At 52.1% G+C, this 14,064-nt stretch overlaps 2 protein-coding genes across 2 annotated transcripts; both read left to right on the top strand.

The window, feature by feature from the left end:
* Positions 1 to 406: 406 nt before the first annotated feature.
* LOC113258404 (progonadoliberin-2) lies at positions 407 to 3,252 on the top strand. Its single transcript, XM_026503144.4, has 2 exons — positions 407 to 2,419; positions 2,540 to 3,252. The coding sequence occupies exons 1-2, from the start codon at positions 2,266 to 2,268 to the stop codon at positions 2,746 to 2,748; spliced, it is 363 nt and encodes a 120-aa protein (XP_026358929.1). The 5' UTR covers positions 407 to 2,265; the 3' UTR covers positions 2,749 to 3,252.
* Positions 3,253 to 3,800: 548 nt separating this feature from the next.
* Positions 3,801 to 5,921, top strand: MRPS26 (mitochondrial ribosomal protein S26). The gene is made up of 4 exons (XM_026503143.4): positions 3,801 to 4,049; positions 4,148 to 4,294; positions 4,382 to 4,505; positions 5,397 to 5,921. Exons 1-4 carry the CDS (start codon positions 3,838 to 3,840, stop codon positions 5,529 to 5,531), a joined length of 618 nt encoding a protein of 205 aa, XP_026358928.1. The 5' UTR covers positions 3,801 to 3,837; the 3' UTR covers positions 5,532 to 5,921.
* Positions 5,922 to 14,064: the final 8,143 nt, after the last annotated feature.

The following is a 14,064-nucleotide window of genomic DNA, read 5'->3' on the forward strand; positions in this document are numbered from 1 at the left end:
AGCCGTAAGCCTCCCCTGCTTTCCCAGATGCTCCCAGATGGATAAAGTCCTATCCTCAGGGCTAGCCATTAGTTGGAGCTCAGTGGTGAATGGCCATTACAGAATGGCTTTCTGTGTCCTGCCGAGAGGGATATGAGGATGAATTTCAGAGTTTGTCATGTGGAAGGGGACAACAAACATTCTTGAAAAGCTACGGATGTTGCCAGAATGGAACCACAGTGTCCCCTGGGAAGCTTAGTTCTGGTTTGGATTTTTTAGGAAAAAACACAAATTACTGAAAAAAGAAAGGCACCCCATTCCTCTTTTAAAATAAACACAGGACTTCGAATAAAACATTCTGTAAACCCAAACCAGAACTAAGCTAGTTTATTGAACTCATTCATTTTCACTAAACCACAAATGTTTTCCTAAAAATTACTTGGTTAACCAACACATATAGGAACAAAATGTGTTTCCTGAAACAATTTAACTGAATATACAGTCCACACATTGCTTCGGGTCCCTGCTAAAGATAAGTCATTTTGAAAATTCACGTGTGCCTTCCTGCCTGAGCAGCTGAAGTCGAGGCGCCTGTCAATGACTGTGGTGCCCGTTATGTTATCCCCTCCCCCACTTTGCCACAGGATTTGACGCACTTGCTCTCCTAACGACTGGCCAGCACAACGCCACGCCTGACCCTGGCACTTGCATTTGCTGTTCAGCCGATACGTGAAATGCGGAGATTGGCTATTAACCCTGTAAACAGGCCTTTGCCCTTCCCCTGGCCCCCAGGCTAATAGCTGGTGGTGGAAAGCTGAGCTGACGCAGATTGAGAGGTGGGGACACGTTTCGAGGGTCCTAGGTTAGCAGTGCCCATCTCCATGAATAGTCCTGGGTTGAGCACAGGGGAAGGCTTGGAATCTTGAGAGGCAAAACTGTTCCTGCCCTCCCCTTGCTCATTTATAGGCCCACAGATGCTGCACTGACTGCCCCCTTAACTGGCCCCCTCTCATGGGCCTTCTGGGAGGAGTGAGAAACCACCTGGGGGTAGTGCCCCACCCAAACCTGCCTCCATCTGGAGTGACCCCCACCCTGGTGCCCATCCAGCCCAATTTACAGTGGGGCAAACAAGCCCTCAGGCCCTTATAGTCTCCCCCAGACTTCACAGGTTGCTGGGTTCCCCATTCAGGCAGCCAACTGTGTGGCACAGTGGGCTTTTTCTGGCCCCCTCCAGGCCACAGTTTCCTTTTTGGGTCGGAGAAGACTGAGGGCTTTGTAGGCCAAATGCAGGAACTTGAGGATGCAGCCTGGGAAGTGGGAAGATGATTCTTTAGGGCCTGGCCAGGCTGCAGCAGGAGTCTTACAGCTTCAGATCCCTGGGAAGGTAGGGAGAGGGAACAGTCTGGTGACCGACCCTAGGGCCACTGGCTAAAAATACACTAGGAGCACGCACTGGGCAGGGAAGGATGTTGGGTGGCAGGCTGCTCCTCCTCCCTCTTTGAGACGTCACTAGAATGTGTGGACCAGGAACAGGGGGTGGAGTCACCTGATCAATAAATCCCAGAGCTGCCTGTCTGGGGGTCCTACTCGCCTGGAGGAGCCACCTCAAGGAGCCACCTCATCCTCAGCTTTCCCTGGGTGAGTGAAGAGGCTGCTCTCCCCAAGGGCTGGGGCTCCTGGACGGAAGTCTGTCCTGGGTGTGTGTACACTGTTCCTCTTCTCTCTCCCAAGTCCCTCTACCCATGAACCACATCCCGGCGTGGGGGGCTACCCTTTGCCTTTCTCTCCCCAATGCTGTTCCTGTGCCTACTGCCTCTAGTGTAGGAGGGACAAGGGGTAGAAGCACTTGCCCCTGTCACCACCACACATCCATTCTACATCCCCACCTGCCATGGAAGAAAGATGGCAAACCACAGAGAATAGAGGCAGCGTGCCATGCACCAGCTGCCCCAAATGCCCTTACACTACTTCCTGGCTCTTGAAGAGCTCCCCTCACCCAAGTCTCTGTTCCTCTCCCAACCATCTCCCATCTCTGGAATCCCTGAAGGGGATCCTCTGTGCCCCAGGGGGCTCTGGGGAAGGCGAGCTGCCAAGGAGCCTTTGGGGTCCAGATCCCTAGAGTCCTGGGATGAGGAGCAGTGGCAGAAGAGGGAAGGGCATTAGGAAACACTAATGACACCCCTGAAGTGCCAGTTGTCCAAGGGGACCCTGAAAGAAAAGGAAGGAGGTATGGATGGAAGTGTCTCTTCTTGAGTGCTGTCCACTATCCATGGGAGCAGCCCTGCCATGGCCAGCTGCAGGCTAGGCTTTCTGCTACTGCTGCTGCTGACCGTCCACCCTGGATCCTCGAAGGCTCAGCACTGGTCCCATGGCTGGTACCCTGGAGGAAAACGAGCTTCCAGCTCAGCCCAGCACCCCCAGCATGCTCCAAGGCTCCTAGGTGGGTTAAGGGTCTCCCCAGCCTGAGTGGGAGGAAGAAGGCGCTGGCTGTGGCTCTTTCACCTACTGTGAGCCTGGGGTGGGAGTAGTGGGCAGGCCGAAGCCTTGGCTCCTTTCTGAGGAAGGGTCCTGGGCACTGCAGCAAGCAGCCCAGACCAGACGGCCCATAACCTCCCAAGCGATGCCCTGGCTCCCCCAGAGAACAGTGTGCCCTGGGAGGCCAGAACCACAGGCTGGTGGCCCCTCCGCCGGAAGCAGCACCTCGTGAAGACACTGCTGGTAAGTACAGGGAGAGGCCTGGCATTGACCAGCAGGGGCCGTTGTGGCTAAGGACTTGGGGGCTATGTGGACAGAAGAGGGGGTAATGAGACAACACTGAGACGCCCCCTGCCAAGGCACCCCCTGGCACACACAGCAGGATTCCGTCTGCTATCCTTCCGATTTCCCAGAATTCTAGGCAATTTATGATAAGATACTTATGTTAAAAGATTAGAAGTCACTAGTGGAGTGGAGATAATTGTACTGAAACGCCATAAGTAAGACTGGCTGTAGTGGGGTCCTCGAGGCTGCTTTCTTGTCAGGAGAAGCCAGTGCGTCTCGAGGACGGCCCCAGGAACCAGGTGGTCACTGACATGCACTACGAATGACAGTGATTGCAGAAGACCGCTGTGCAGAGATGGGTTATTACTATTTTGCAAATTTAAAGTGCACCAAGAGAGCAGTAACTGAAGAAGAAAGTTGTAAATTCCTATAAGGCAAAAACTTACCACCTAATTAAGTCGGTGTGAGCTCAGGTTTTTACAAAAGAGGCGCGTTAAGGGTGGACAACGCCCAGGGAGCTACAGAGCCCCCAGCTGGGGCCTCTAGCTGGCAGGCGGCATCTGCAGGACCGAAGAGCAGGCCGATCGCCTGGCGGCAGCATCCTGCTCCGCAAAACCAGGTCGGGAAGGGTGGGGGCGGACAAGGTCGCAGCCGGGCGGCCAGGTAACCAGGGCGCCCGCTGGAATGATCACCCCCCTCCCCCCGCAGACCGGACGTAGAGCGCCGCGCCCTGTCGCCCTCCAATAAAGATGTGAAGTCCCTGAAGCTGCTGCCTCGAGTTGTCTCCTCCGTCCCATCCCTCGCCCACCCCCGCTGAGACCCTACCCCACGTGGGGGTTGGAGGGACGTGGGCCCGGCCCGCCGGCGGGAGGCACACGAGGCCGGGTGGGGCGGGGCGGGGCAGGCCCCGCAGGGAGGGAGCAGCCAGATCCAGTGGGCCTGGGGCGGACGCTGAAGTCTGCAAGCCGGAGAGCCTCCAGCAGCCTCCAAAGGGGTGGGGGGCGGGGTCCGCGGACCACGCGTCCCGTGGTGCCCCGCGGCCGCTTCCGGGTCCCGTGATGCCCTGCGGCGCGCCGGACGTGGGGGGGGGCCTGGGCCATGCTGCGCGCGCTGCGAGTCCTGGGTGGGGGCCCCCCGTGTGGGCCTCCGGCCCCGCTGGTGCTGCCCGTGCGGGGCCGCAAGACCCGCCACGACCCTCCGGCCAAGTCCAAGGTCGGGCGCGTGGCGACCCCGCCCAAGGTGGATCCTGTAGAATTGTTCTTGCTGACGGAGCGTTACCGGCAGTACCGCCAGACGGTGTGCGCCCTCAGGTGTGTGTGACAAGGGGGAGGTGGCCGTCGGTGCTGTGGGCGGTGTATCGGAGCGGGCGGGCGTGGAGGGTGCCGACTTTGGGCGCGTCTCCGCCCAGGCTGGAGTTCGCGTCCGAGGTGCGGAAGAAGGTGCACGAGGCCCGGTCCGGGGTCCTGGCAGAGCGCAAGGCGCTGCAAAATGCTACCGAGCACCGCGACCTGATGGCCTGGAACCAGGCGGAGAACCAGCGGCTGCACGAGCTGCGGTGAGTGGGCCGGGAGGCGGGCCGGGCCGCTGGCTGGCGCGGCGGAGAGCCAGCCGCGCTCAGTCTCAGCCTTTTACCCCACCCCAGGTTAGCGAGACTGCGGCAGGAGGCGCTGGAGCAGGAGCAGCGGCAGGCGGAGGAGAAAGCTCGGCGGGCCAGAGAGGCGCAGGCCTGGGCGCAGCTCAAGGAGCAGGAAGTGCTGCAGCTGCAGGTGGGCCGCAGCTGGGACCGGAGGCCGGGGACTCCGCCTTGGCGCGGCGCAGTGGGGCACTGCCTACGTGCACTGAGAGCGAGCAGCCTTGAGTCTTGAGAGTTAGCAGAAGAGGATTTGGGAAAGGAGTGCAGGGAGAGTGAGTGGCAGGCGCAGAGACCCAGTGTTGTTACAAAAAGTATTCCAGCAGCTAGGTGGTGGTAAGCCCGCATCTGTGGGAGGGACCCCCGTTTTCACAAGGAGTTCATATTTTGGTTTGCGGGTGATAAAGTCATTAAAGTGTTAATATTCTGGGCTAGGGCGGCAGGTGTGAGACTTAATAAAAGCAGGGGAACCAGTTAGGAGTGATCCAGCAAGAATGGATGAGGTCTGAATTAAAGTAATAGAGGGAGGGACGCCTGGGTGGCTCAGTCTCAGGTCATGATCCCAGCGTCCTGGGATTTAGTGCTGCATGAGGCTCTTTGCTCAGGGGGGACCCTGCTTCTCTGCTCCCGCTGCTTGTGCTCGAACTCTCTCTCCCACCCTCCCTCTCTCTCTCTGACAAATAAATCTTTAAAAAAAAAAAAAAAAAAGGAATAGAGGGAGAAGGACAAGTTTGAGAGAGATTAAGAGGGACATTGAGGCAACATTGAGAAACTGATTCCACCCAGTGGGACATGAGATTGTCACAACCAGTGTGCTTGGTGTTCCGGCTGAGATATCCAGTGGATAATTATCTAAGAAAGAGGAATATGGTAAGGCTGCCTGATGTTCTTCCACGGGAAGGTCATCAGGGCACTCACAGAGGACCTGGGTTCCAAGCATCCGTCCAGGAGGAGAGCTGGAGGCTGTCAGTGGGTAAAGGCCAGCAGGTATGTGCTTCCATTCATGTGGACTTGTGTCTCCCAATAGGAGGAAGCAAAAAATTTCATCACTCGAGAGAACCTGGAGGCACGGGTGGAAGAAGCTTTGGACTCGCCAAAGAGCTACAACTGGGCCATCACCAAAGATGGGCTGGTGGTCAGGCCACAGCACAAGGGCTCTTAAGGGCCCAGTAAGGACAGCACCCACCTAGGGACCATGTGTGTATGGGGTAGGAGGGTCGGGCCTGATCTGCAATAAACGTGTTGATGTTTCTAATGAAGAAGGAGGCTCAACCTGTTCGGTGTGGCCCTCACATTGTGGCCTCTGCATCCACCACTTGGTCAGACATTCCCATACACAGTGTCCTGTTCTGCACCTGTGTACAGCTCAGCAAAGCACCAAACCTTAGAGGTTCCCGTCTCACAGAGGAGCACAATGGACCATCGTCCCCTCAGGCAACCAGGTCATCTACTAAGTGTCATCAAGGACAAGGACAGTGGTTGGCAAATTAGAGTCCTTGGGCACAATCTGGCCCACTGCCTATTTTTTGTAAATAAATTTTATTGGAACACAGCTACACTCATTCATTGACTACTTTCACACTATGATGGCAGAAACGTTGCAGAAAGCTGCAACAGAGACCATTTGACTTGCAGAGTCTAAAATATTTGTTCCATGGGTTTTTACAGAAGTAGTTGGCCAACTCCTGATCTAGACCTTTAGGACTCCAGCCGGAGTATCCAGATACCACCCAGTACCTGAGACACAAGCTAACCACTGGCCTGCTTCTGCTTGACCCTGAGATTTGCCCTCTAGGGTCTGTTGTGCCCAAGACACAAAAGGCAAGGAGGAGACCCCATGTCTTCGGTGGCCTTTTCCACCCGTGGCTTCAGTGACCCACATGGGCCCTGGCACTGCTGGCTTCCTTAGACCACACACCAGATGGGTACTGGCAGGGGAGGCCTGGTTGACCTTTATAAGGTCAGTGTAGCTTATCCAGCACTTGGACCAAGCCCTATGGGTGCCCAGAAATACTTGTAATTAAAGTTCACAAGGTTCGATAAGTGAACACAGAGGTGTATGGCCGCCATTCAAACACAAGTCCTCGCATTTATCAGAGCCAGAGCTGCTGCCCCTTTGTCACCTTTCACCTGAACTTGCTCAGATACCACCAGAGGAAAGCAAACAGAATCCTAGTTTCTTTCCCCAACTCCCATGCGGTAGACATGGTCTGGAAACCCCCAAAATAAGAAAGCCTTTCAGGGACTATGGGCCATCCCTCAGCATTCATGTGAGGAAGCAGGTACAGGCAGAGGGCTGGTAGTTCTCACAGTGCCTAGCACCCAGCCTCCTTCAGGCCCTGCCCCTGAGGACAGTGGCATCCCTCTGCAAGCTGATAGTAGGTCATCTTCTCCGGGGCACTGAGCCCAGGCACAGGACAATGCAGTCCTTGGTTTCAGGCGCTCAGGGTAACTTCCGAGGTGAGAGCTGATGGGTGCACATTATGGGCCATGGATCGAGGCAACGGTGCCCATAGCCTTGGGCTTTGTGGTGAGAAGGGGACCATCTGGTGAAGTGTTTGGTGAGCTGGGGAAGTCCAGTTTCATCCTTGCTAAAGTCCCCACCCTTCCGCACCAGGATTCTGACACAAGCTGTCTGTTCTCAGGGAAGGCTGTGTCCTCCTTTCTTGAGGCTCTTTGGGCTGCTTTTCCTTCACGGCTGGCGTTCAATGTCCTGCATGGGGCTGGAAGGCCACTGCTGATGCCAGTGTGTCACGTAGAGCCACCCATAAACTGGGCTTCGGTTTATCCTTCACCCACAGCCCTCTTACTGGTATGGACACAGATAGGCAGCTTACTGGTACCTTCAGGGTTGAATCACACCCAACCCCATCTGTACCTGCGTCTAACAGGTCATAGAGGGCTGGTAGGTGCACACTTGAGCTATGAGAGCCTGCGTGGTCCAGGCTGCAGAGTTACATGGTATCCCACGGAAGAATGCCTAATCTCCAATAGAACCCTAATCGTTAACCTGGTGGCCTCAAAAATCCCAGGGCCGCCTCTGATTTTTACCTCAAATTCCAAATATGCTTTGGGTCCCCTATACACAATGTGAGCTTGGACCTCTTAGAGAATCTTCTCTTGCTCAAGGTCCCACTTGAGCATAGCAGATTTGAGGGCTACCCAATAAATGCATTTGGCGGGCAATACCTAAACCTAAGAGCTTTCACCAAGATTTGAAGAGGCCTACCTACCATGGTTTGTGCCCTGTGAGGGTAGATTGAGGGACAAGTGCAATTTGTGTCTCACCTAGGGGGAGAAGTATGCCGACCCCAGGAACTTCGCTGGGGAGGCAATTTTTCCCCTGGGTTTAACACCCCAGTCAAGCATAGGTGTTTTACACCTGGATTCCTGCCCCTTCCAATTCTCCAAGATAAGCAACATGACATCAGTGAAGTGGAACACCATGTTGTCCTGGGGTGGGTGGTCAAGGTCTTAAGGATTAGGTTGTGCAAAACTATAGAGTTGTTGGGGCGCCTGGCTGGCTCAGACGGTGGATTGTGGTAATCTTGGCTTTGGGGTTGTAAGTTCAAGCCCCACGTTGGGTGTAGAGATTACTTAAAAATAAAATCTTTAAAAACAAAAAACTGCACCTGGGTGACTCAGTCGGTTAAATGTCTGCCTTCCATTCGGTTCAAAATCCCAGGGTCCTGAGATCAAGCCCCGCATCGGGCTCCTTACTCATCAAGTAGCCTGCTTCTCCCTCTCCCTCTGTCTGCAGCTCCTCTTGCTTGTGCTCTCTCTCTCTCTGTGTCAAATGAATAAGTAAAATCTTTGAAAACAAAAAACTGCAGAGTTGTTCACCTCTTGGACTGGGCGGCAATGGTATACTGTTGCTGGGTGAAAGCAAGCTGCTTGGGACAGGAAAAGAGAAGAGTGCCTTTGCCACGTGAACAGGCACTGGGTGCCTCCTTGATCTCTTCCATCAAGGAGACCACACTAGACCTGAGTAAGCTTAAGGTCATTCCCCATACCTTTCCAGTGAAGTCCAAGTTTTCTGTGTGGAATAGAGTTACGAGTACCCGATATTCCCTGAAATCTTTGGGGGGCTCGCCCTGAACTTAACCCCGTGGTTATGTCCCTGCCCAAGCACAGAGGCGAAAGGCTCCCTGGGAAACAAGCCCCGCTGACGCTGACAGCTGAAATCAGGGCAGTTCTGAATTCTGGCAGGGAGTCAAGCCTGGAACTCTCTTGCCTAATAGGAAATCAAAATAGGAAATCAAAAGTAATATTTAAAACCCCAAATCCTGAGACCAGCATTTCTCTCGTTGGCTGCTTTGATGAGTAGTTCCTCAGTGCAGGTAAGTAAGTGCATAATCCGTAAATGTGTGCATCCCTGTCCAGAAACAGACCACGGCGGGGGGTGCTGGGGGGCTCAGTCTTAGGTTAAGCTCGGGTCAGGATCCTGGGATCCTGCGATCCAGTCCCACATCAGGCTCCTTGCTCAGCGGAGAGTCTGCTTCTCCTTCTGCCTCTGCTGCTCCTGCTGCTTGTGCTCTCTCTGTCAAATAAATAAATACAATCTTAAAAAGAGAAAGAAAAAAAAAGGAAAAAAGAAAAAGAAAAGAAAGAAAGAAAGAAAGAAAGAAAGAAAGAAAGAAAGAAAGAAAGAAAGAAGGAAAGAAAGGAAGAAGGAAGGAAGGAAGAAAAAAAGAGAAGAGAAAGAAACAGAACATGGTCCAATTCATTGTTCCTTTTCCAAGGCTTCGAGACCGAGAACCTGTAAGTTCAGCACACTGTGCGCCACAAGAGGGCCCACTAAGGCGACAAGGTCAGAGCCGCACGGGCCCCACCCTCGCCGGTCCTCCTCCGCGGCGCTGTAACCCACAGCGCCCATCATCTTCCCCAAATGTTTTGGCATTTCCCCCCTTGCGGAGGGAAAAACACAGGTAAGTGGTTGAAAGTCTCCGGGAAGTTGTGGGGTTTTTTTTAATAATGTTTATTTTGTTATATTAGTCACCATACAGTACATCCCCAGTCGGGAAGTTGTGTGCTATTTCACACTTTTTTTTTTCTCTTTTGAACGCCGCCCCCGCCCCCCGTCCTGGGGGAGAGAGATGGTCCAGCAGTGGGATTTGGTGTTCTCCGGGTGGGTGGTCAAGGCCTCGTGAGTCTGATCTAAATGTCACTCCTGGCTCGCGCACCTTTGCCCACCGCTGCCCAACACCAAGCCCACAAGTGCCAGTGCCGCTGTCGAAACGGCAGGGCCCGGGCAGGAGGGCCAGAGGTGCCCCGGAAGCTGAGGGAAAACGTGGGCTCACCCTTCATCTGGCCATAAAAACAAATCTTGCCGGAGACTCCCAGGTCACTGTGGTAATGGAAGCCGGCTGGAGAGGAAGCCTGGGAGCCTGGTGTGCACACCTCCAGCCGCCTGTGGAACAATCTAGAAGCACTGTTTCTCACAACTTACACTATTTAGAGCAAGATAGGCAGAAATGTTTAGCGGGGACTTTTTGAAAATAAGGTGAAATGAACTTTGAGACAGTAATAGACTCTGACAATTAGGGATTTATATTTTCTGAAATTCTCTAAAAATTAATAGTTACATCACTCACTTGTGGGTTTTGTGTTTAAGAGGGTGGGGGAGGGGCAGAGGAAAAGGGGGAGAGACTCTTAAACAGGCTGCACGCCCAGCGCAGAGCCCAACAAGGGGCTCGATCTCACAACCCTGAGATCATGACCCGAACTGAAATCATGAGTCGGATGCTTAACTGACTGAGCCACCCAGGTGCCCCTTGTCATTTTGATTCTAGCCACTCTGACAGGTGTGAGGTGATATCTCATTTGTAGGTTTGGTTTGCTTTTCCCTGATGATGAGTGATGTCGAGCATCTTTTCCTGTGTCTGTTGGCCATCATTTTTCTTTGGAAAAACGTTCACATCCTCTGCTCATTTTTAATCTGATTATTTGGTGTTTTTTTATGTTGCTGTTGTTGTTGTTATTTTAATGAAAAACTAGAGAACGGCGTCAGATCATACCATGGACCAAGAATTACTTGCCAAATACAGTCAAATTGGGAAAGAATTGCTAGAAGAGGCCAAGATCTGACCTGCATCTCCCCTTACCTCCAGCAGAGGGCAGTCTTATCAAGACGGTGACAGGGCCTCCAAAGTAAAATGCGACCGCTGTTGTCCGGGACTCAGGATGGTTGAACTTCACAATGGTGTTGTGGAGAAATACACATTCAGTAGAAACCGTGCTTTGATTTTTGAATGTTGCTCTTCTGTCAGGCCAGCGACACGCAGTCCGATACTCTCGTGCTTCTGGGCAGCAGCTGCAAGTATTCCCCTCGCTCAGAGGTTTCGGTGCCGTCTGGGTGCTTCGGGTTTGCTGTCACCTTTGCCACCATTTCTGCAGCCGTGGCATCAGGGGGCGGGGAGCGGAAAGAGGGGACTTCCTCACTCTCTCTGACTTTCCCTACTCCTCAAACCAGGGAGGACTTCTGTTGGAATAATTGCTGTCCGCACCTGGTGCACGCTCTGCGTCCTGGCTGGGCAATGCCAGAGGGGCATAAAATGGTCCGCTCATCGCCAGTTCCCCGGAACTGCCATGCACATTTCATCGCCCTCACACGGGCTCTCCATGCATCCCGTCCGGAATTACAGCCTACTAGCATTCCATGGGAGAGTCAGGGTGGAGTCTACTTGTTTCACTGTCTGCAGAACAAGAAACTTCTTTTGTTTTAAACTTTTTAGCTGAAATATACATACTTAAAAATGCACAACTCTTAAATATTTAGCTAGTTTTCACAAAGTAAGCATACTGCAAAATCAACACCAGATCAAGAAATTGAAGCGTCTGGGGTGCCCGGGTGGCTCAGTCGGTTAAGTGTCTGACTCTTGATTTCAGCTCAGGACGTGATCTCAGCGGGGTGGGATCCAGTGTGACAGTGGCTCCATGCTCAGTGGGGAGTCTGCTTCTCCCTCTGCCTCTGCCCCTGCTCCTGTGTGCTCGCTCTCTGTCTCTCTCTTAAATAAAAAATATTTTTTAAAAAAGATTTGACACAGAGAGAGAGAGAGAGCAGAGAGCCCCATGTGGGACTTGATCCCAGGACCCCGGCAGGCGCTTAACTGACTGAGCAACCCCAGGTGCCCCAAATAAATAAATAAATAAATAATCTTTAAAAAAACCGAAGCACCTCTCATGCCTTCTCGAGCAAGACCTCCTGACAAGAGCCCCTCTCCTCTCACTTCTTTCTTTGTGTGTGTTAAAGACTGTATTTATTGGGGGGGGGGGGCATGCGCGCAGAGGGAGAGGGAGAAGCAGCCTCCCAGTTGAGCTGGGAGCCTGTCTGGGACTTGATCCCGGGGCTCGATCCCAGGACCCTGAGATCATGACCTGAGCTGAAGGCAGACGCTTAACGACTGAGCCCCCCAGGTGCCCCTCCTTACACTTCTAACCCAAGTTGAGCGTGACTCTCTTTGAACCTCATATACATGAAATCACACCTCTCTATTCATACCCGTTCTTCCACTTCACACAATGACTGTGGATGTTTTCACACGTAGCATGAACACACTTTATGGTGCTCTGTTGTGTAAATTTATTTAGTTCACTTTGCTGTCGATGGACAGCTGGTTTCCAGTCTGGGGCTGTTAGAAATGGTGCCGCGGCGATAAGCACTCCCGGACGTCTTCTGATGCTCCGGCGTATGTTTCTGGAGTGGAAGTGCTGGGTCACGTGCTAAGTACATGTTCAGCTTTAGTAACCCTGCCAGACATCTCCCAAGTCCTTGTGCCAGTTCACACTCCCGCCAGCGTGCAGGTTCCTGCCGTTATGTACTCACGTGGTAACGCCAGCCTTTTAAATGTTAGCTATTCTTGCGGGGCGTGTGTCTCCTGATGATTTTAATTTGAATTTCCCCAACAACTAATAGGATAAGTCCCTTTTTGTTTTTATTGGACAATGTATAGCTTCTTTTAGTTTTTTATAAGATTTTATCTATTTGAGAGAGAGAGCATGAGCAGGAAGGAGAGGAAGAGGGAGAGAGAATCTCAAGCAGACTCTGTGCTGAGCTCAGGGCCCAACGGGGTGCTCGATCATATGACCCCAAGATCATGACCTGAGCCAAAACCAAGAGTCGGGTGTTCAATGGACTGAGCCACCCAGGCGCCCCTGTACAGCTTCTTTTCGAAAAAAAAAAATTTTTTTTTAAGTTTATTTAAGTAAAGTCTACACCCAGCATGGGGTTTGAACTCATGACCCCCACATCAAGAGCTCTTCCCACCGGGCCAGCCAGGAACCCCTGGACAATTGTATAGCTTCTTTTGTGATTTTCTCTTGGCTCATTTGTCTTTTTTAGTTGATTTGTAGGAGTTCACTTTAGATCGTGACGATGAACCCTTTGTTGAGCACGTGTACTGTGCTGATAAGAACGGTTTGATCCACAGGGATCTTGGGGATGTACTAATTGGTCATAGGTTTCCCAGGACTGAAATAATCGGGAAGCCCACGAAGATCCCACTTATTCTAAATGACCAAAACATTCTGTCTGCGGTGAATTGGGGTCTAACGTGAGCCACTGCAATATACACCCTAGGCCCTTACCCAGTTACCAGACCTGTTTTCATTCATGGACCAGAGCCACTGGGATAAAGGAAAAACCCTGCAATAACATTGTATATTTGTAGTATAAATCTTCCTCCTAGCGTTTGCCAAAGAGACCTGTTACCTGTGTAACTGGAGTAGGGAAGGAAAAATACTTAGACTTTCCTGGAATTTCTGGGTACACTAATCCCTGGGGACTCAGAGTTCCACTGGGGCCCACTGATCAGAGCCAAGGCTTGGGGCAGTCAGGAGATGAGTAGGACCTAGGAAGCAGGAAGTAGCCTCATGCCTTTATAAAATATATGTGTGTTGGCGGGTGAGTGATAAATCCCATGAAAACACAAAGGCTTGCCATGTCATTGACATTTCTGGGAATCACTGGTCTGGGGCATGCTGGGATGTCCTGTCCAAAGTGAGAAAATTCTCACGCTGTCCTGATAGGGAAAGCTAAACATACAAAAACTCCTGAATTGGGACGCCTGGGTGGCTCAGTTGGTTAAGCGTCTGCCCTCGGCTCAGGTCATGATCTCAGGGTCCTGGGATGGAGCCCCATGTTGGGCTCCTTGCTCAGTGGGGAATCTGCTTCTCCCTCTGTCTGCCCTCCCCCTGCCTGTGCTCTCTCTCTCTCTCTCTGACAAATAAATAAAAACAATCTTAAAAAACAAAACAAAACAAGGAGCACCTGGGTGGCTCAGTGGTTAAGCGTCTGCCTCTGGCCCAGGTCATGATCGCAGGGTCATGAGATCAAGCGCTGCGTCCAGCTCCTTGCTCAGTGGGGAGCCTGCTTCTCCCTCTGCCTCTGGACCTGCTTGTGCTCTCTCACTCCCGCTCTGTGCTCTTTCTTTCTCTCTCTCAAAAAAACCAAACCAAAACAAAAAAACAAAAGAAAACCCCCGCACACAACTTTAAAAAAAGATAATAAATAAAAAAATAAAAAATTAAAATTAAAATAAAAAACACCAAAGTCCTTAAAAAAAAACACAAAAAAAACTCTTGAATCTAGCAATTCCACTGCAGGTGTATACCCAAAAGAAAGGATGCTTATATCTGTCAATAGAAGAATGTTCACAGAAGCTTTATGCATCATAGCTAGAAACTGAAAACAACCC

The sequence above is a fragment of the Ursus arctos genome, unplaced genomic scaffold (genome assembly GCF_023065955.2).
Source record: "Ursus arctos isolate Adak ecotype North America unplaced genomic scaffold, UrsArc2.0 scaffold_16, whole genome shotgun sequence".
NCBI classification, from domain to species: Eukaryota; Metazoa; Chordata; class Mammalia; order Carnivora; family Ursidae; genus Ursus; species Ursus arctos.

Coding starts and splice junctions, on each gene's coding strand:
- LOC113258404 (XM_026503144.4), top strand. CDS start 2,266: ATGGCCAGCTGCAGGCTAGGCTTTCTGCTACTGCTGCTGCTGACCGTC. Junction 2,420..2,539: donor GCATGCTCCAAGGCTCCTAG/GTGGGTTAAGGG, acceptor CTCCTTTCTGAG/GAAGGGTCCTGGGCACTGCA.
- MRPS26 (XM_026503143.4), top strand. CDS start 3,838: ATGCTGCGCGCGCTGCGAGTCCTGGGTGGGGGCCCCCCGTGTGGGCCT. Junction 4,295..4,381: donor CAGCGGCTGCACGAGCTGCG/GTGAGTGGGCCG, acceptor ACCCCACCCCAG/GTTAGCGAGACTGCGGCAGG. Junction 4,506..5,396: donor AGGAAGTGCTGCAGCTGCAG/GTGGGCCGCAGC, acceptor GTCTCCCAATAG/GAGGAAGCAAAAAATTTCAT.